The sequence below is a fragment of the Onychomys torridus genome, chromosome 18 (genome assembly GCF_903995425.1).
Source record: "Onychomys torridus chromosome 18, mOncTor1.1, whole genome shotgun sequence".
NCBI lineage: Eukaryota > Metazoa > Chordata > Mammalia > Rodentia > Cricetidae > Onychomys > Onychomys torridus.
In genome coordinates, this window is record NC_050460.1 from 49,140,621 (window position 1) to 49,163,305 (window position 22,685).

General features: G+C 43.7%; 1 protein-coding gene across 3 annotated transcripts; it reads right to left on the reverse strand.

The window, feature by feature from the left end:
* Nucleotides 1–450: 450 nt before the first annotated feature.
* On the reverse strand, nucleotides 451–18,723 carry Nrbf2 (nuclear receptor binding factor 2). 3 transcript variants are annotated; one of them, XM_036168494.1, is made up of 4 exons: nucleotides 18,470–18,723; nucleotides 8,601–8,685; nucleotides 4,183–4,223; nucleotides 451–1,937 (listed from the first exon to the last, which is right to left on the reverse strand). In XM_036168494.1, exons 1-4 carry the CDS (start codon nucleotides 18,497–18,499, stop codon nucleotides 1,230–1,232), a joined length of 864 nt encoding a protein of 287 aa, XP_036024387.1. In that variant the 5' UTR covers nucleotides 18,500–18,723; the 3' UTR covers nucleotides 451–1,229. The 3 variants fall into 3 exon arrangements, with proteins under 3 accessions (XP_036024387.1, XP_036024388.1, XP_036024389.1); XM_036168495.1 differs by lacking the exon at nucleotides 18,470–18,723 and adding an exon at nucleotides 6,202–6,301 and having other exon boundaries at nucleotides 8,601–8,663; XM_036168496.1 differs by lacking the exon at nucleotides 8,601–8,685.
* Between the last annotated feature and the right edge of the window lie 3,962 nt (nucleotides 18,724–22,685).

Genomic DNA, 22,685 nt, shown 5'->3' on the forward strand with positions numbered 1-22,685 from the left:
TAAAAATGAAACCCAGGAGGTAGAGGGATTAAGAGTGACATACCTCTCTAACACACAGACTTGGAGCACAGGCTCCAGCAGAGAACCAGGCTACACAAGCATACTACACAATGTGCACAGAGCTTCAACAACACACACACACACAAACACACAAAGTCTAAGAAAACAGCAAAGCAGGATGGGAAGGAAGAGCAGGAGAAGTGGCGGTAAGTACCTCATTCAAAACCAAGCTTTCTCTGGTGCTAGGCAAGCTCTCTGCACTGAACCACACCCATCTATAAAGCTCATTGTAATAAAGCTCATTGTAAAGAGGAGGCTGGGCTCCCAAGTCTGAAACCAGCATGGACTGTTTACTTCATAGCTGGGCTTTGTGGTAAGAAAAGGCAGGAACACAGGGAGAAGCCACTGAGTGACTTGTTCGTTAGCCACCAGCCACATTCAACAAGGGTATGAAACACAATGACTTTATTGATTTCTTACAATCAAATACTGCTAACTAGCATTACTTTCACACATGCATCATTGAGAACAAAGGAGAGTTCCTCAGGATTTACAAATGATGCATCATATAACACAAAGTTAGAACTTAAAATGCACCCTGATTAATTATGTAAACTGGTAATTTTTTTAAAAGCATAACTAATAATTTGGTTCCTTTCTTCATAAAATGGAAATTTAAATATTTCTCCTGATAGTCTTGAGGTTATCATTATATTATGAGTAGTGCAAACTGTGGCACATATAGTTCCATCTGGAAGGGTGTATCTTACACACCGTATCTCAACAAACAACATGTGCATAAAATGCATACAGTCAATGCATGATAGAAAGCATGTTCCAATACAAGTGAGCCTCTCAGGCCACCATATTTAGCTTTTGCATTATCATTTATGGCATTATAGATTACACATGACATACTTTTATACATTTAACCCTGAAGATAAGAAAAATAACTGTTTGAAAAATTATTCCAGGTAGCCATTTGGTTTGTATCATAAGAAAGCGAACCTCCATCCAAGAGTTCAGTGTCTGCCAAGAGGAATCATGAGCTTCAGTCGTAAGATAAAGTGATGTTTCACAGTGACTTTCCCAGGTCCTGGCACCGCCTCTTCTCCTACAGTATACCAAATGAAGGAGCATTTCTGGGGTCCCCTGGGGCATGACTTTCTTTCCCTTTGTATTCTTTTCTGGATTATCTGTGTCACCAGCTTCTCCAATGGCTTTCCATTTTAATCATTCATGAATCCTTTCAGAATGTCCTCAGAGAGCTCCATAAGAGGAAGTTCTGGAGAAGGGAAATCCAGAGGAGGAAGATTGGGGATTGGAATGTCCTTGGCTTTCCCAGTGTTTGAGGCAAACTTCTGCCAGGTTGAAGAGGCTGTGGCAGCTTCCGAGTGCGGTGGCAAGCTCCACAGCTCCGACTTCTCTACAAAGTCGGCATCAACGTCCAGCTCCTTCTCTGTCGGACCTTTCACAAGTCTGGCCTTCTCAGCCTTTAGTTGTTTATTTTCTTTCCTTAATCTTTCATTTTCAGCCACAAGAAATTCCACATGCCTCTTCAAATCTGCAATTTTGGTTGCCTGCTCCTCTATAATTGTTTTATCATCTTTTGGGGCTTTGCTTCCAATACACGGTTCTGTTGGCTCATTCTTTTGCTGAAGTAAGTACAGCAGTGTGTCTGGATCCCTGTCAAGGACCCCTTGAACCTCAGGGAGGCGCCTCTCTGTGGAAGGGATGTATGTCTGAGAGAGAAGAGGGTTCTGACCCTCCATGTCCTCAGAGGGCTTGTGAGATGCCTGCAGGTGGAGAGTGCCGTCCCTGTCTGTGCTATGCTGCGCTTTCAAGCGCTCCTCCCGCTTTGCCCTCTTCCACCTCTCCTGGATGAGGAGAAGCTGTTTCATGTGGCTGTCCCGCTGCAGTTCCAGTGATAAGTGAGCCTAGGAAGCAGAAGAAAAGGTCAGTGTACAGAACTTAACATTAGAAAGCTCCCAGCCTCATGTGCCTCAACACTTGCTTGAGTGGTTGTGGAATCTTTAGGAGTGTGGTCTATGGAGTGGCTTGCCTGTGGTGGGCCTTGAGATTCACAGCCAGTGTTCTGCTTCCTGACCCACAGAGAACAACCATGCCACAGGCGGTCTCAGTGGACTATGCTCCAAGTGTCATGTTTCCCTACGGTCCCCTTCATCTGTGGTCTTCCAATCCACAGGGTATTTGGAAAGCTTGCTGCACACCGTATGACAGCCATCACAAGGTCTACACTATCAGCTGTAGTTTGGCTCAGTGTGAGCAAAGTGTTTTCACCCTGCCCATGCTACAGCTTACAGGAACTATATGCTCTTAGTTCAGTCACCAACTCTCTTAGGCACCCATCATTATATAGTCAAGAAATCATCTTTATAGCTAGGGGTGTAACTCACTGCAATAATGTTCGCTAGCATGTACAAAGACCTAGGTCGAGTAGTGGCGGCGCACGCCTTTAATCCCAGCACTTGGGAGGCAGAGGCAGGCAGATCTCTATGAGTTCAAGGCCAGCCTGGTCTACAGAGTGAGTTCCAGGACAGGCACAAAGCTACACAGAGAAACCCTGTCTCGAAAAACAACACAAACAAAGACCTAGGCTTGACCCTAGGCCACTGAAAAAAGGTGAACACTTTGGATAAAGATTTTTCAAGAATTACTGAATTCTGTGTACATGCATGAGTAGATGTACTTGGAGGTTACCAGAGGCAATAGATGCCCTGCCGTGAGCCACATGGAACCCTGACTAGAGTGGCAAGCCAATGAAGAAGGGACAGGCAGACACGTGTCCAGAAAAACGTCTGGAGCCACGTCTACTACCGCTGCACCTGGAACCTCAGCGTGTTTGTTAAAGTACAGCACAGGGCAGCGGCTGGTTGCTCTCCGGAGGCGGAAGAGGGGTCTCAAGCTGTAAAGAGCAGGGGACAATGCTGTAGCAGCTAGTTTTGCACACACCAACCTTCATACTGGACCAGAAGAAGGCGGCTTTGCCAGATGGACCCATATGGGGAAAGGTTTTGCCAACTTGCCATGAGTCTGAAGCTCTGGCCTCTGTCGTGGCTATGCCCAAGTAAATAATGTACATTCAGCACTCTGGGCCTCCTCTGTTAACTCCAAACTGCCACGTGGGTGATGGAACCACAGCCAGTGCTTTGAAGGTCTCCAGCCCCAGAATGAAGGTATTTTCAAGACTTAGGCACAGGCCTTCCCCAAACCCGTTAAGACAATACAAAGTCATCTTAAAACAGATATCAAAGACCAGGTATTCAAGAAACAAATAAATTACTCAGATTTTTTTTTTGTTGTTGTTGTGTTTTTTTTTTGTTTTGTTTTGTTTTTTGGAGACAGGATTTCTCTGTGTAGCTTTGGAGCCTGTCCTGGAATTTGCTCTATAGCCCGGGCTGGCCTCAAACTCAGAGATCCACCTGCCTCTGCCTCCTGAATGTTGGGATTAAAGATGTGCGCCACCACCCGGATAATTATTCATATTTAAATTGCCTCTGACAAGCAAAGTGTTGTCCATCTGGTTCCTCTGGGTCATTCCTGCTCCCGCACTGTGAGCCAGTGTCAAAAGTCAGTGGAGCGTTAGGAAAGCTCCTCATGGGCTGTAAAGAAAACATCTGAGGCCTGTAAATAACAAGAGGAAACAGGAAAGCATGGCTGAAACGCCAATGGTGGCTCATATAGTTTTAACTTCCTTCCTAAAATACTGCATATTTTTCAGTGTTTTGAGAAAGGTACACTCAAAACTTTTAGGTTTTACACAATTCAAATCCCCACAAGAAAACCTATCTTTAAAAAAAATATTTTATTTTTCAGCTGGGCATGGTAGAACATATCTTTAATCCCAGCACTGGGCAGACAGAGGTTAATGAATCTCAGATTTCAAGGCTCTGCATAGTGTACTTCAGGCCAGAAAGGACTATACAGTGAAAACAGAAGGCAAAAAGAGAAAGAAAACCAAAGATTTTTGCTTGTTTGTTTTGCTAATGGAGGAGGAAGGAGGTGTACTTATGCAGCACCTAGGAAGGCCTGAAGAGAGCAGCAGACCCCAGCACTGACCGTGTTTGTCAACTGCCTGGCACAAGGGCTGGGAACTGTACTCGGCCATCTCTTCAGCCCCCCCCCCCCAACATGTCTGCAAATACAATTAGCATGTCTCACCTGCTCAGACTGTGTCAACTTCATGGCTTCAGAGAGATAAGCTGGTTAAAAAAAAAAAATTAATATATGAGCATCTTTATAATTTATAGGCTATTAACGGAAGTGTTTACTGTTCACAATACAGAACTTGTTCTACGTAACTGTGCTAAAAAGGCAAATTTGAAAACAGTATTAACTTCTCCCCAAAGAGTGTCCCTGGTGAAGAAATATTCCCTAGCCCATCTTAACTATTGGAGGCTTTAAAACCTCTAAAGTTGGTGGGGCTGGGGACCTAGCCATGGCAGAGTGCTTTGCCTAGCACAAACCTGGGCCCAATAAGCAGAACAAGAAAATGTGCAGATTTCATGATGAAGGAACTTAAGATTTAATTAGAAAAAAATTTTATAGAGAAACAAAGTTAAGTTTTACTGAGGCCTCATGCTCAACAAAAATATCAATAGATATTCATGAGTGTCCATTTGAATATCTGTACTATATCATTATGGTCTCTTTGAGAACTATTTTTATCAATTGTTTCTGAACTATACCAACACTGTATCAACAGCCAACCACTAATTAGGTACTTAAAGGCCCTAAGCCAGACATTGTGGCACAAGGCAATTCCAGCATTTCAGAGGTTGACACAGGAGGATCCCAAGTTCAAAACTAGCATAAGCTACACAAACTGTCTAAACACCAAAAAACCCCCTTAGACTATGATTTTATATATATATATATATAGTGTGTGTGTGTGAATATATACACACACATATATATATACATATATATATATATATACACATACACACAATATGATAATACATACTATGCAAGTTATTGAGGACAGAATAATATGATTTATGAAGACAAACTTCTCTTTGACCTTGATCAAATTCTGGGCGACAATCTGTTGAGCCTTTAGGCAACGCTCAAATCCTTACATTTTCTCTTTGTGCTAAGAGAAAGCTGACATGATTTGGAGGTAGGGTCTCAGGGGCTGAAGAGATGGCTCAGTGGTTAAGAGCACAGGCTGTTCACTCAGAGAATTCGGGTTTGATTCCCAGCCATATACACGCTGGCTTTCAACTGTAACTCCAGTCTCAGGGGACTCAACACCCTCTTTTGGCCTCCTTGGGCAACAGGGAGAAACACTGTGTGCAAATGTATATATGCAAGCAAAACACCCATAAAATGAATAAATAAAATTTATTTATTTTAAATAAAAATAATTTTTTAGAAAACTTAGTCTCATGATGCAGCCCAGGCTGCCTCACACTCAACCGAATTCCTGACTCAGCTTCCTGAGTGCTGGCATTCACAGGTCTGTGGTAGATCTTGAATGTCCCCAAACTCTGGTGCCAAAGGCTTCACAGCCATGCATGGCACACGTGTGGAGGTGAGAGGACAACTTATGAGAACTGGCTCTCCTTCCACTGGGTAGGTGCCAGGGCCGAAACTCAAGCCACCAGGCTGGGTGGCAAGCACATTACCTGCTCATGTCTTTCCTTGTCAAAGCTGACTTTCTAGAACTGTCAAGAGGGCACAGTAGCTGAAGGCACTTGTAACACAAGCCTGACACCTGAGTTTAACCTTGAATCCCACTCCCAAAAGTTGTCCTCTACCCTCCAAACATGTACTATAGCATACGTGTACCCCCACCGGCACACACACAAAATAAAATAAAGTTCACTTTTCTCAGATATTTCTGTCACAATGATGGAAACTTAACCCACAAAACTAGAGCCCAAAAGTGGAGTCACTGTGTGACTCTGCCTGATGGTATTCTTCAGAGGTCATTGGCACTAATCTACAAGTCTGGAACTGTGGAGAAGGGAGGCTACAGAAGGCAGCTTCAAAGGCTGTGGGGAGCTTAGTGGGCAGTTTTGGTGAGAACACAGCAACCAGAATGCTGACCAGAATGCAGAGACTAATGTCCAGGCTCAGGAGAGTTCAGACAAAGATGTAACTCTGACTAATACAAAACCACGAGCAAGTTCTACAATACTCAGGAACTCAAAATTCATTATAAATTACACTTACAGTCCTTTCCCGTTTTAGCTTTTCATGGCTTTCCTCATCTACTTGTTTTTAGCTTCTGCATTCTGCTCTATGTTCCTCTGTAAGGTATTTTATAGTCTTTCTGGAACAATCAGAATAAAATAACAAGTATTACTAATAGTGGATCAAGCTCTGGCTCACTGTACACTTTGGAACCTCTGATCTTTGCACTATTTCCCTTTGAGACGTTACAACACTGCTATCTGGTCTTAATCCAAATACTTTAGAGATTGTTTTTAATTTCACGACTTAAAATTTCCTGTCTGCTAGGTTCTAGCAACCTTGAGATTCAAATTAGATGTTTTTTCTCCAGGAAAAAAATGAACTATCATCTTTGCTCCAGCCATACTGGCCAGGCTTATACACTCTTCAATTTTTTCTGGCCCTTTACTCTTGTTATACGTCTGTCAAGGTGCATTCTATTTCTTTCCCTTTTGTTCATCTATTTGCAAACCTGTTGTGACATTCTATCCAGTGCTCTGCTATTGCTTGGATACACTACGGAATTTTCTTGTGATATCTCTCTCAGATTGTCTGTATACGCTGTCTCCTCTGAACTACATTTTGCTTTAAACCACCAACTTAACAATTAGAATAGCTTTCACAAAATCAAGTTTAAAACAACTGGAAATGCTGACCTTGGCAGAGCCCTGAAACACACACACACACACACACACACACACACACACACACACACCCCTATGGATAATCCAAAAGTGCAAAGAATTCAGCAAGGACCACACTACCACTTTAGAGATTTCCCACAATAAAGTCTTAGATCTGGGACAAGAAGAAAAAGGAAAAAAAAAAAAAAAGTTATTTTAAAGGAAAAGAGGCAGGAGACGGCTGGGCCATTAAGAGCACTACTGCTCTTTAAAAGGACCCAGATTTGGTTCCCAGCACCCATGTAGGGTTGTTACTCCAATTCTAGGGGATCCAATGTCCTCTCACCTCCATGAGCACCTGCACAAATGTAGCACACACAAACAAACAGGCCTCCACATCCACAAAAATATAAAATAAATATTGTTTTAAAATTGAAAAGATGAAAACCTGGTTTCCTCACTTTGATAATCTAATACTGAAATCTATGAAAGGATTATCTTTAAAAAATTTTTACTTAAGTTTTTTTCATATATTTTGATATTTTCTTTCCCTTCCCAACTCCTGAGCTACATTGCCTAGTCTCACATAGTTGTTCAAGTCTTCAAAGACAAAAGATCTTAGGGATGATTTTTTTCCTCTCCTTCATGTTCTTCAGAATATCTTGCACTTAGTGTACAACATGCGATGATCCACTCCACTTTAGCCTATGACATACACAGGAAACCGAATTCACTAAGGTTAATGAACCAGGGCTCCCATCCACATCATGGTTTTCTTAAACACGGTCTATCATGGGAGGTACTACAAATCAACCATTTGGTTAATAATTTGGCTGAGGAGAGATTTAAGACCACTAGTTTCATGTTGTAGAAAACTAAACCAAACATAAAAATACTCAAAATATTTCTGAGATGCCTAGTTGTTGTTGGTGGTTCTAGGAAAGACGGGCTGTAAAGTCGTAGCTGGGGTCAATCTGTGTGAAGTTCCCACCTCTCACCAAAGTGTGAGGATTATAGGTGTGAGCCACTCACTAACAACTAATTTAAATTGTTGTCAGCTGGGTGTGACTGGTACGTACCTTTGATCCAAGCACTTCAGGAGGCTGAGGCAGGAGGAGTGCTCAAGTTTGGGAAGTAACCTAGGCTACATGAGTACTAGGATATCAAGAGCTAGATAAGTAAGATCTGGAATAAAAAAAATATTCTCTCTCGACAATTACTTACAGGCACAACATACCGAAGATTTATCTAAAGCAGTACCCACTGTGACTTTGGATTCCAACAGTAAAATAACATTTTTTTTTTCGCTGCAGGAAAGAACTCTGCTCTTGTCAGAAGGGAAGGAAAAGTGCTTCCTAGCAGACCTTGTTCTAGAACAGACATGACCATTCCACCCATTGTCGATGAGACACAAGCTCTGGAAAACAGGGCACTCAGATCTATTATGAGGAAGCTAACTCAGAAATTTGGGTCTCTGATAAGAAACTAATGAATGCTAAGTGAATGCTTACACTAAGCTCCATCTCCAGTCCCAGAAAGCCAATAACCAAATGGCATTTAGCAGTAGATACAGTATATGTGTATACTGCACACACACACACACACACACACACACACACATCAGAGCTAAATGATAACTACCAATAACAAAGCATTCTTGTTCCTTTCGTTTTGTGACAGGATGTCACTTGGCAGTCTAAGCTGGCCTCCAAATCATGGCATACTCCTGGCCTCAGTCTGCCAACAGCTCTAGCGAGTATTTCTTAAGAAAAATACCTGTAGCTTTTTTGTGACAAGAAATCGCCTCTTCGTATTTCCCAGCAGCTAATAAACGGTCTGCTCGTCGGCTCTGTTGGTGAGCCTAGAAGACAAACATTCTGTGTTACTCCAAATTATAAAACAAGACTTTTAAAAAAACAATCTTTTAGCTGGGTGGTGGTGGCGCATACTTTTAATCCCAGCACAGGGGAGGCAGAGGCAGGTGGATCTCTGTGAGTTCGAGGCCAGCCTGGTCTACAGAGTGAGTTCCAGGACCAGGGTTGTTACACAGAGAAACCCTGTCTTGAAAAACATACAAACAACAAACAGTGCTATGCAAGGAGCCAAGCCTAGAACCATTCATCTGATAGGAACTGGCAACTCCTCTCTACCCATAACCCTCTCCAGTTATCGGTTATAACTGCTAAATGACCTCTATTCTTCCACTGCTCAGAGTAACCAAAAGAGTTACAATCCCGGGTATTACTCAAAACATGCACTTTCTTGATATTTAACTAGACGTTTCAAAGAAACATTTTGTACTTTCAATAGTCTGTATAGCCTAAAGACTTTAACCAGGAAACATATCATGAAAAACTCAAACTTCTCTTATAGCTGTTTATTCTTCCCTTTAAACATTAAAAAACTACTTGCCTTAAATTTTTAAAAAAATATGCAGTTGAAGGATTCTGATATTAACATTTAATATTAATATTTCTTCATGTACAATTCATAAAAAAGGCAAACTCAAGAGGATCTAAAAATCAAAGGGCTTAGATATACCTACTGTAGAGGTATATGGATTAAACAGTGCTGTCCTTACATGGATACTTAAAGTTTCCCAAAGCCTCCAGCCACAGAGCCACACCCCTGTAATGCTGGCTCTCAGGAGGAACAAAGTCATCTAGCTAGCTCAGGTTAGCCTGATCAATGCAGCAAGACTATATCATAAAAGACCAAAGGCTAGAAGGCTCATCAGTGGTAAAACATCTATCTAGCATGGCAAGGCTTTCAGTTCAATTCCCAGAATGGCAATAAATAAATTAGTGAGTGAGTGAGTGAGAGAGTGAATGAATGAATGAATGAATCCTCCAAAGGTGGAGATATACATTGCTCAGGACAGAGCACCTGGCTAGTACTTATGAGGCTGTTAGATCACAAACTACAGGCTGCAGAGATGGCTCAGCGGTTAAGAGCACTGGCTGTTCTTCCACGGGCCCCAGGTTCAATTCCCAGCAGCCACATGGTGGCTCACAACCATCTGTAATGAGATCTGGCCTCTCTGGCCTACCAGCATACATGCAGACAGAGCACTGTGTACATAATAAATAGATCACAAACTACAACAAACAACAGCAACAACAACAGAGCATGAATACATATTATTTCACTTATACCTTTGCCGACCTGTTTCCTTCTCTTACTTAATCTTACGTAAGACACCAGTAACTTATATAAGACTATACTATATAGATAGGAGGGAGAACCATCAGGCACAGGCAGTGGGACAAAGTTCCTAAGAAGCATGGATTTTCCCTTAATAAGCCTACAGATGGCTTAGCAGAGCTTCTTTAAAAACAAAAAAATTTAAAAAACAAATGCACTGGGGCAGGTGCATACCTGTGATTAGAGTAAGGGAAGAGAGGTGAGTTCAATGCCAGAGTGGGGACCTTTTCTCAAACAAAAAGACATGCATGCAAGCATGTGCATGGTGGATGTGGTGGTTAATTGTTTTTAAATCAACTTAACACAAGCTTAGGTTATCTGGGAAAAAGGAACCTCAATTGAGACCATGCCCTCATCAGAATGGCCTGTAGGCAAGCCTATAATGACTGATGTGTAAGGGCCCAGCACACAATGGGCAGGGCCACCCCTGGGCAGTTGGTCTGGGGTTAAGAAAGCAGGGCTGAGCAAGCCATGAGGAGCAACCAAGTAAGGGGCATGCTTCCATGGGTTCTGCTTCAGTTCCTGCTCTGAGTCACTGCCCTGGCTTCCCTGGATGATGGACTACAAGCTGTTAAATCATAAACTTTCTTCCCTCCATTGATTTTGGCCACTGTCTTAGTGACTATTCTACGGCTGCAGTGAGACATCATGACCAGGGCAACTCTTAGAATAGGAAGCACCTCAGACTTGCTTAGTTTTCAAGGGTTAGTCTACGATCATCACAATGGGGAAGCAACAATCATGGTGTTGGGCCAGTAGTTGAGAACTTTACATCCTGATTCACAGGCAGCAGGCAGAGACTGGGCCTGGAGTGGGCTTTTGAAATATCAAAGACATCCCCCAGAGACACCTCCTCCAAGAAGGCCACACCTCCTCCAAGAAGGCCACACCTCCTCCAACAAGGCCACACCTCCTCCAACAAGGCCACACCTCCTCCAACAAGGCCACACCTCCTCCAACAAGGCCACACCTCCTCCAACAAGGCCACACCTCCTCCAACAAGGCCACACCTCCTAACCCTTCTGTGCAAATATTTGAGTCTATTGGGGCATTCTTATTCAAACCACCACATTCCTGGAGTTTACCATAGCAACGGAGAACAAAAATGTCTCACAGCCTTAATCTTAGCACTTAAAGGGTGGAAGCAATAAAAGAAAAGAAGAGGGGGGGGGGAGGGAAGAGACGGGAGGGGAGGGGAGGAGAGGAGAGGACAGTACTGATAACTCTTGTTCACAACAGCATTATTCACAATAACCAAAATGGGACTGTTAGAATTCTGCCCTTACTCCAGGTGCATGACCGCACATGCCCAGTTTAGGAGTCAAGCAAAGGGTCTTGCATCTTACGTCATTAGTGCACGCTGTGTGGTCACACAAGCAGCGCATGTGTGGTGTAGCTCCATAAGCCGGCCTGTGCATGTTCACTGGGAACCCTTAAAAAGCCGAAGGTAGACCCCACCTCTCTCTCTCTCTCTCTCTCTCTCTCTCTCTCTCTCTCCCTCTCTCTCTCTCTCCCTCTCCCTCCCTCCCTCCCTCCCTCCCTCCCTCTCTCTCTCTCTCTCTCTCTCTCTGCATGTGCTCCTTCCCAGGCTTGGTTCTCTTGTAAACCCCCCCCCCCCACACACACACACACACTCCTCTTCCTCCTAATAAAGCTCTGAAACTAATACCGGGTTCTGTCGTGACCATGACCTTTCCACATGGTAACCAGAGGAATAGACAAATCAAGGAGAGTATGTCTGCTCAAGGGAATCTATTTAGTCTTAAAAAGGAAGGGGCATCTCACAACAACATGAATATATTTAACCTTATTGAACTATGCCCATAAAAATGATTAGAATGATAAATTCTATGGGTTTGGGTTTTGGTTTATATATTTTTTTAAGTGAAAACATTAATCTATTCTGTCAGGTGTAAAAGGACTTACTTATCTTGATGGCTTTTCATGAAATGTACCATAACTGTTTCATAGAAATCACTTTTGCAACTGACATTACAGATACACGCTGGGCTTGTCTGTTGAGTGATACTCAACACAAAGCAAAGGTGAAGACAGAAACAGAAAAGGGCACTTCTGCTTGTATTCCCTACTTCTATTTTTATAAAGAAGAAACAAACTGTTTTTAAAGGCAAGATCATCCCTTCCCATTGTTCCAGAGAGCTTTTATTCTTCAAATAGCAATTATGCAAAGTTTCCCCTAAATCTCAACTTATGAAGAGAGGCTTAAAATAATAGATTAATTTTAACCATGGAGGCTTGGACTGAGCAAAAAGTATGTTCTGAGCACCTAAATAGTTTCTAGTATCCAGGTAAAACATCTGGAGTGGGATGGATCAGATTTTTGAGATAGGATTCTATGTCTGGCCTTGAAATCCTGGTTCTCTTGCCTCTACCTCCTCCTACATACTGGGAGTACAAATGTGCCCAGCTCCCAGATGAAAGGGCACATCTTTGAGAAGATTGTATAAACTATGAAAGCTGGCAGATGATCTGCAATCAACAGTGGTATTCAATTAACAAGTCTTAGGTAGGAAGCAGAAACAGAAGAGTGAATGAGGGTATCACATGCAGGTGCCTTTGCCTTTTTTTGAGCTCTAAAAAAATTAAAAAGTCCACAGCTTTTCTTTCACAAAAGAAAACTTATGTGAAACCCCACAGCACCTCCTAACAAGGCAGTACAGCAGACCCAACCCTACAAGAGCCAAGGTGCTCTAGGATCAAGTTCTGACTCTCACTCTAGCCCAGCTAAGTTGTTCACTTACTCAGTAATAAATCTGAACCAGGTCACTGTTTAGGAGTTGTAAAGAGAATTCAAACCATTTGGGCATCTGGTTAAAATGAAGATTTTCAGCCTGCAGTTAGTTTTGCAGTAGGGTTTGCAAATCTGCTGAGGTGAGGCTGTGGCTGAGGCTCATGGACACATCTTAAGAAAGAATCAAGGACAAGCCAGGCATGATGGTGTACACTTTTAATCCCAACACTTGGGAGGCAGAGGCAGGAGAATCTCTGAGTTGGAGGTCAGGCTGTTCTACAGAGTTCCAGGACAGTCAGGGGTCTACAGAGAAACTCTGTCTCAAAAAAAAAAGAAAGAAAAAAAGAAAGAAGAGGAAGGAGGAGGAGAGAAAGAAGAAGAAAAGAAATGAGGAGGAGGAAGGAAGGAAGGAAGGAAAGAAGGAAGGAAGATCAGAAACAAGGAGCAAGGATAAAGTGCTATCCAAGACGTCCCAGATGATGGCTCACACTTCTAATCCCAACCCTAAGGAGGCTGAAGCAGGATCACAAGTTAGAGGCCAGCTCCATGTTTGCCAGGCAATTGTAGTAATTGCCTGTAATTGTAGTCCATGAGAAGTGGTGAAGGATGAAGAATTCAAAATCATCCCTAGCTACATAATGAATTTGAGACCAGCCTGAGCTACATGAGACCCTGTCTAGACAAACAAATGGTAATAAAAAGGAAAACAATACTATAGAAACCTATTTTGATAGTTATTGTTATTTTTTTAAGGACTCTTTAGGATTCCCACTTAAAAACTGATCTGTTTAAATTCTATTATTGGTACGATTACAGCCATTAAAATAAATCCATGAATATGCTTCTTTAGAAATTCAAAGTAAAAACTAGAAAATCAAAACACAGTCTACCTCGTTCTGTACACTGCTTTTCCTCAGCAACTGTGATTCCTATGGCAAGGGCCACATTCTTATACTGTCTGGCTTTCTGGACACTTTAAAAAGAATCCCAAGCCCTGGATTTTCAAACCTGGATTCAGAAAGAAATACAGCAATACAACTTGAAATGGTTTTAACTACAAGGCATTCTGAGTGGCCAGGCAGAAACACAGGCCTGAAGGCAGTGGAACAGTCCAAAGCCTATCCAAGGAATCCTACTCCTGAGTTCCAGACCCCACAGGCTCGTGGACGTTGTACACTGCTCTTCCTGCCCCTTTCTTTGGGCAATATCTCTTTGGACTTAAGCTAATAGAAGTGTGCTTCCATTATCTAAGGCCAAAATCCTAGAAACTACAATTGGTTACTAAGTGAATGAATTTACTCTCAAGAATTTTTTGCTTCTTCAGGCTGCTTTAAAAATGCAAATTCAGGGCTATCTTTCTCAGCACAGTGGTGCCTGCCTGTAGTGCCAGCACACTCAGGGGCAGAGCTCTGTCAGTTGGAGGCCAGCCTGGTCTACATCGCAAGTTCCAGGACACAGAGAAATCTTGTCTCAAAACAAAACAAAACAAAAAACCTCCAAGGTTATAAATTAGAGTATCTTCTGTATCTTCCAATTTATTAATTTCCAACCTGGACGAAGTGCTATATTAAGAAGAAAACACCATTCCAAATATTAGAAAGAAGGCAGAGGATAGCTACTGTATTCCTGACAGGTATGGTCTTCAACTGGGAGCAAAGGAGAAATGGTATATCTTTATGCCCCTCTCCCAGTCACTAGACAGGTATCAAGCAGTATTTCCAAACACGTACGTGCACAAGGCAACTGCTTAATCAGCAGAACAATTAAACCAGAGGTAAGTGCTCCAGTGAACTTAAGGACCTCATTTCAACTCTGAAGACCAACTTCCTTTGTCTATAGGCTTCTTCCTCCTGTCAGTTTCTAGATGAGCTTGTTCTTGTTTTTCCAAAACTGTCATCACCTACTGTGTAGACAGTGAGAATCTAGTACAGGATTCTTATAACAGGTTATGAAATCAACTTGATGAATTCTGATAGTATTAAAAAATCCAGAGGCTAGAGAGACAGCTAAACAGAAAGAGCACAGGCTGCTCTTCCAGAGGACCTAAGTTTGATTTCCAGCACCCACATGGTGGCTCACTAAGGTCTGAAACTCCACTTCCCAGGGACCTAATGACCTCTTTTGGCCCAAAGGCACCAGGCACATATGTGGTGTTCAAACATACATGAAGGCAAAACACACACACACACACACACACACTTTAAACCATCCAAGAGTAAGTATTACAGGACCTCATATAGCAAAAAGTTATAGTTTGGCTTTATTTAGTGTGAAATGTGAGGGGCCCATGTTTCTGCAGAAACCCAAGATATATTCCATAATATAGCAAGCTTGGCAGTATTACACACAGAACTGACTTATCAATCTGTAAGGGCTTCTCAGTGCAGATCACAGGTAAAGCAGATGAGTAAATAATGCCCTAACACAAAGCTCAATGATTTATTTTAGATTCTAGCTTTCAAACCCCACTATCTCAACTTATTCTGCATTTCAATGTCATAATCTATTACATTGGTAGAATGTACTCATCTAGCTACTGAGGCAAGATAAACAAGAGAAATAATGAAGCCCTACCATTTACTAATTGTTGGCTATAAATTAGCACTCCATTACCACCAATCCCCACCCCCACCACAAGTCCAACCCTGCCTATGTCACAGGATTTATTTTCTTTAGGTTATTTTTGGGGTAACACAAAGGGATTAAAATAGCCTCTTTTTTCTTTAAAGATTCTAATTCTAATATGCCTGGCATAAGAAGTTACAAAGACTTCAGCTACATAAGTGCTGGCCATTCCTTAGCCCATGACAGGAATAATTTTTTCCTTGTATGAGACGCCTGAAAGCATTAACCCCTTCAGGTAAGTAAGAACTAAGCACTCCAGAAGGAAGTGCGGGTTTCCAGCAGACACTCCCCACACTCATAAGCCTGAACAGAGAGAATGCAGGAGTGACTGAAGGATGGACACATAAAAAGCAAAACAACAATAAACACAAACACGTGCAGCTGTGCAGTGACATGGGCACTGCCTGCAGCAGCCACAGCACGCGAAGCATGAACAACAGTCATGCACACTGAGATCTGACATCACTACCCAAGTTGGCAGCACTGGAAATTATCTCATGCCAGTTCTGATGACCATTTGCTACCAGCTGAATGCCAAAATTTAATGCATGGAAAAAAATTCCTAACACACACTAAGTGATTTTATAAGTTACAATCTTTCCATATTAAAAACGAACAAGGTGCGTGTGGTGGTGCAGGCTTGTCATCACAGGCCGAGGAAACTGAGACAGGAGAATCACACGTTTGACGCTAGCCTGAGCTGTGGCCTAGTCCTATGACCCTTCCTCAAATAAGCAAATAACACACAGGAGAAAACTTGCTAGAACAAATTTATCCAGAATTGAAAGACTATTTTTCCTTCAAAAGAAATAAAATTTCTTTTGACCAACTCTGAAAATTAGGAGAGCTAGCACATCTGTAATAGCTATATACTAAAATGTAGTACTAATTCAAACTAGTCTCTTCCATGTCCTAAAAATTCATTGTGAAGAAATTAGCCCTGCCATGATCCTAACAGTAAAACTCACTGACAACCAAAGAGAGAGAGAGAGACAGATAGACAGAGAGACAATCTTCAAAACTTTAAGGCTAAGGCTCAGGGGATAAAGACACTCAACACCAACTTGGTTACCTGAGTTCAATCCCCAAACCCACACTGTGAAGAGCTGACACTCGCAAGTTGCTCTGATTTCCACACATGTGAAACACACACATACAGTCTCTAACAGAGGCTTACCCCTGCTACTTTGCAATACTTTTCATGCAAGGAAATGTCCAGCAAACGGCTAGGCTGGATGTCAGACATCTCCAAAATCTCAAACGGCTTAAAAATTCAAGCTGCCACATTTCTGAAGTTTGACACATAAATTTTAAGACTGGATAATGAAATTGTGCTAGTCTAATTTACCTATTTAACAACAACAACAACCCCCCCCCCAAAAAAAAACCAACCAACCAACCAAAAACAACTCACCAGGGCATGGAGGCATGGGCCTGGAATCCCAGCATTTACAAAGGAGGATGATCCAGTGCTTAAGACCAGCCTAGGCAACAGAGTGAGCTGGAAGCTTGCAAGGCTCAAGCGAACAGCAGATAAAATAAAAGCTCTGCTGCCATCATTTACCTAATTTTTCCTAGACTGAGCACTTGGTGTTCCACCTCCCACTGAAACCCAGTTTCAGCCCTGTCATAAGCCACAACACACTGGTTGAGTAGTTAGCTACTAGGGTCATGCTACACCCTGCTGCCAAATAAAGTGAAACTACCTGGAACTGAACCAGTGATGGCTCTGCAAGGACACTTGAACTTTGAAGCACTTTGTAAACAGCTGGCTACAACTAATAATATTCCTGTGGCGTTTCAGCACCGAGCCATGCACGCTTCACTGCAAACTGCATTGACCACGCGAGTTCTCTTAAAAACAAGAGGTGCAAGATGTTCCCCTGGCTTTCAAAAACTCACCCATCTAGTCCAATCGTCCTTAGGTGTAAACAACTTAGAAATGGATGCAGGGCCTAACTTTGTAACTCTGGGATAGGCTCCTCGGAGCTGCTAACCTGGCTCCAGCGAGGTGATCACTCTCTGGTCAAGCTCAAATCCAAATCTCATTAAGTGAAATGTCAAGGGCTTTATGGTCTCATTATAAGAGTGGCTAAATCCTCCAACGTCCTATCTAGAAAGCACAGTTCTACGTGCCTATTATCTGTGTGCATCTTTAATCCTCACAAGAAACCTGAAAAAGGAAACGAGGTGAAAAATTTTTTGCTCAAGGTCCCGAAGCTATTAGGTGACTAAGCCAGAGTTCAAATCCAAGCAGATTTCTGGCTCCAGAAATCTATACTCTCAAACCACAGGCTCTGGCTTTTCTGCACAGCACGAACCAGGCTCTTCCAAGCCAGCAGGGCCGAGTTCCAAAGGGAGAAATCAATCCTCCGCGGTCTTGTTCGCAACCCCACCACCACCACCACCACATCAAAAAACCACCTACAAACTTGGGACTTCAAAGCTCTAGTCTGCAACGCTAAGAGATCAGACGTCTGCATCTAAATTACGTGAACTTTTCCCAGGAAACCCAAAGATGCCCGGTGACCACTCTGGGAAGAAAAGAAAAAAAAAAAAAAAACCAGCGAGCGGTTTGGGGAGAGGAGGGAATTGTCTGGGAGAGGTCTTTTGTTTGTTTGTTTTGTTTTGTTTAGTTTTGGGTTTTTTTTTGTTTTTTTTTTTTTTTTTTTGCTTTTTTTGCCTAAAACAATAAGGACCGGGGTCCCTGTACTTTTTCTGAGAAAGCGAACACCTCCAATACTTTCAAGAGACCTAAAGCAAGGAGACTGGGCTGCGGGGAGGGGACTGTGGTTCCTATCCAGCTGTTTCCAAGGGGAGCCTCGGTTGGCGCAGCTGGGAGGGCAGCCTGGAGATGGGGGGTGAGGGAGGTGCGGCCCGGACACCCCGACTTTGCCCCGCGGCCTGCAGGCGGCTACGTGGCGCCGGGACGCGGTCCCAGCAGGGCAGAAGCGACGGGCCCCGCGGGAGCGGCCTGGGCACCGGGGGTCGAGGTCCCCCCCGACCGCCCAGCTCGCGGTTCCCCCTGAAGATCCGGGTTCCCCCTCTGCCCGCGACCACTCACAAGGTTGAGGGGTCCTTCCATCACTTCCATAGACCCCGGGGTGAGTGGCGGCCCGAGGCGGAGCGGCGGCGCCTGGGCACATGGAGGGACAGCGAGGGCAGGGGACTCGGCGGCTGGCTGGCTGGCTGGCTGGCTGGCTGGCGGGAGGCTGCTCACAGCACCCGGAGCCGGCAGTGAGAGCCCAAGAGCGACGGCCGCGCCACTTCCGCCTCCGACGCCGCGCCGCGGGGCCGTCCCTGCGTCGCCACGCACGGCGCCCGTCACGTCACGTCACGCGCCGGCGGCGGGGGCGGGGCTCCGGGTGAGAGCGAGGCCGGGAGGGGGCGGGGCCAAGGGGCGGGGCCATCTGCTAACGGATGACGTGCGCCCCAGCGCCTCGCGAGAGTCTTGAGTTTTTTCGGCCGCTTGCCCTCTGCCCCTGCGTCACGTGAGGAGCTGGGGCGGGGCCGGGGGGCGGGGCCGGGGGCGGGGCCGGGGGCGGGGCCGGGGGCGGGGTCTGGTTAGTAGTTAAGATGGTCTCTCTGTGCAGTTGGTCGGTCTTGCTTCCTTCTGGCAGGCTTTCTCAGATCTTCTCTTGTCACCTTCACCCCTCCTTTGCCGTGTCTGTTCTCACTGTTGACTTTTTCAAGAAGCAAGTTTGAGCCAAGTTTATGTCAGGCTCCAGGTCGCCTTAGAGGAGGTCTCCACGCCTTTACCTTTTGACAAAGAGTCTGTATGTGTCTTGAACACGTGACAGTCCTTGTGCCTCAGCCTCCAGGGTACTGTGAGTGAAAGCAGATGCCACCATACCTCCACTCCACCTTGGGGACTGACAGAGATAAGTGACCCCGGGCTTAGACTCAGAGTTGCTCCCAAAACAAGAAGGATTGTAAACAGCCAATTATAATGGTTCTTCAACAACTATGTACCAAATCACTGTGCTGAGTTCTTTCTGTTCCAGAATCCATTGACAAGTAGATATGGGAAAGGGGGACAGAGAGGAACTGAAAGAGAGAATAACAAAGATACAATTGGATGAAGGAAACAGGGCTTATCTGGAGATTTTACAGTACCAAATGCTGTAAAGAGAAACCAAAGAACTGCATGAATGTACCGTATGGAATAAACAAACAGACCTGACTTCAAGTTCCTGACTCATCTTCTCTCAATGGTGGGCTGCAACCTGGAATTGTAAAACAAATAAACCTTTCTCGCAGATACTGCTTGTGGTCAAGGTATTTTATCACAGCAAGAGAGCAGAAACTGCAACCGTGGCATGGTAAAGTATTTCAGACTCTCTCAAGATGATAAAACTGAAAAGCAGACCTTGTTAAAATAGATAGTAGTCAAGAGTAGTGAATCACTGCAACATTCACAATGGTCAGCTGCCCAGTGAACATGCTCAATAAAACAAACTTCAGCAGCTGGACAAGGAAGGAGCATGTGGTCCATTCAAGGGTGTGTGTTTGCAAGCACCTTTATCTACATCAGGGGAAAAAAAAAAAGTATCCAAACCTTGGCCATGAACATCATGTCCCATCACAGGCTATGAGAACATGCTTTGAATGGCCAGAACTGCAAGTTGCAAAGACTTCAGAGCCTTCCAGATTGCATCTCATGAAGTATGTCTTTTGGTCATCTACAGAAAATGCCTGTTGACTCTCAGGCTACAAACAGAAGGTTACCAAAGTCCCTGGACCATTCCAGCTGTGAACATGCCTGTTACTGAACAAATCAGTAAGTCTGCATGGGTCTTACAAAGTCCCCAGTGCTGTCAGTTCCCCAGGGAAATGCAGTCTATGTGACAAAGTCCAGCCCTGAGTGGTTCATTCCCCAGGGCCTTGCCAAGTTAGAAGGGTTCCTGATGCTTTCCAGAGTGTACCACCAGCCTCAGTTCCAGAGATCCTTTAGATTGTAGCCACTCTAGTCTCACGCACAATATTGCTTTTACACAACACAGATCAAAGGAGATTGACTCACTGTGAGGGATCCTTAGCTATTAAGAAATCGTCTCCTTGTTTGAACTGGGTGTTTTTTTTTTCTTTGCTTGAGTCCTATACTTGAATTTTTGTGTAAGTCATTATAATATCTACAGAGACCCATACATACAACCCGTTCACTGTTGTTGACATTTGTACATTGTGCCTACTTTGACTCAATAATCCCAGTTCTAGGAATCTTCTGCAGAATACTAACAGGTGTACAAAGTAAAGGTCGAGGAGGGTGTCTACTGGGCATGTAATGGTGCTCTTCTTACCTCTAAAAATGTTCACACAACACTAACTGTACTATTGACAAGGACTCTCTTTATAGAGGATATTCCTACATGAAATGGGACCTAGAATTGATAACCTCGAATCAATCTACTGATAGTCCCCTATCCCCAAGGAGAAGATGCTCCTGATCTTGACTTGTATCTCTGCTATCTCCCAGACCCAGCACAGAAGCTCATTGGAAAAGATCAGCATATTGTCGGTATTAGAAACCTTCCAAGAGCATCGTATAGGAGGAATCCAATATACTTACAAACAAGGCTGTAGACCAGGACATAGACTGGGGTCTAGGTCATAACAACTTTAAGAGCAGCCAACACAGTTGTGAGGGGCCAACATATCCATGAAGGAACTACCAGTATGTCCTCAGTGGTATTAGGGTGATGGTAGTGGGCATTGCCAACACCCTTCAGTGGATCTTTGGAGAATACTTCCAATGAGTTGGCAGAAACTTCCAGAAGTTCTCAGACGGCAGAATGAGACTACTAGTGAGCCACTGTGGACTCAACAAAATGCCCAGTAGGGAGCTCTCTTCCCTTGACAATGCAGAGCAAAAGCAACATTGATAGGGAGTTTCCCAGGGCCATTGCTAAAACCCAGGTGGAAAGATAGGACGGAAGGCAGGGAAAAGCACACAGTGCAGAACTCTCAGTTAAATGTACCCCACCACGCATAAGTGAAGGTCACAGTAGAGAAACAGAGATGACAATCTGAAAATGGCCTTCCTGCCAGTCGCTAGTCCTGAGATCATTACAAATGAAATGGGGAGCGCGGAGCTGGTGTAGCTCAGGAGGCAATAAACCTAACTCCTCCGTTGACAAAGCTCAATCACAGGCTCACCATAAAGGGTTTTAAGGATGTATCACAGTGAAGTTGAGAAGCTGCCCTACAGCTGGTTTAATTTCTGAAAGGAAGACACAACACATTGGACTCTGTGTGAAGTAGTTACAAATTCATTCTTGCTAGCAAGTGTGAGGACCTACTAGATTAAAAAAAAAAAAAAGTTAACATGTGATTAAGAACGCGAGAAAGAGCAGTGTAGGCCATCATGGAGACAGCAAAGGGTGCCAGGGGCTAGAGATGGACAGCACCATGACATATAAGCAGGTAGCGCACCTTTGCCACACACTTGTAAATCCCACCACTATGGAGATGGACACAAGAGGATCAAGCATTTAAGTTTCCCTTTGGCTCCATAGCAAGTTAGAGGCCAGCCTCAGCTACACAAGATCATGCCTTAAAAGAGGGAGAGAGTAGAAGAGGAAGAAGAAGCAGTGTCAGGATTTAAAAGAATAAAATAAAAATTCTAGGTGGCAAAAACAGCTTACCTTCACTGAAAAAAAAAAAAAAAAAAAAAAAAAAAAAAAAAAAAGCTAGTCTAATGGATGTGTGAGCAATGGCGGGGTCTTTCCTGTACCTAATAGCTAGTTCGCCTGCTCTACTACTTCTTAATGTAAAAAGTTCCGCTCAGTCCTTATTTCTAAATTCACCATGAACCAAAGGAAAGACAGTCTTTAGATTGAAATAAATTATAGTTCTAGTTGTCTTCTGAGATCACACATGTGTTGAACGTGTTGAACAGAGAACAGCCCCCATCTCCCGTCATGCCAATTCAAGTGCTTTTCAGAGACTTAACATCATTTCCCAGACCTTTCCTATTCTTATTTCCTGACATGGATGGCTTAACTACATAGTCTGCTTTGTAGGCTCCTAAGCACTTATTTATGTGTCCACTCATTCAATTCCCAACAGGCTCAGATTAGTGCCTAGCCTGATGTCATAAAATTAGCTAGGTTTTAAATCTAGGTCTGGCTGAGACCTGGTTCTCTCCACCAGCAGTGGCTGAACATCTGTGTTCAGCCGGAATAACATGTGATGCTGGCAATAGTGGGGAGAGACTGTTAGGCTAACCCAGTGTAATCATTTAGGTTATTTTTGGTTTTTACAAGCTCACAGCCCCGAGT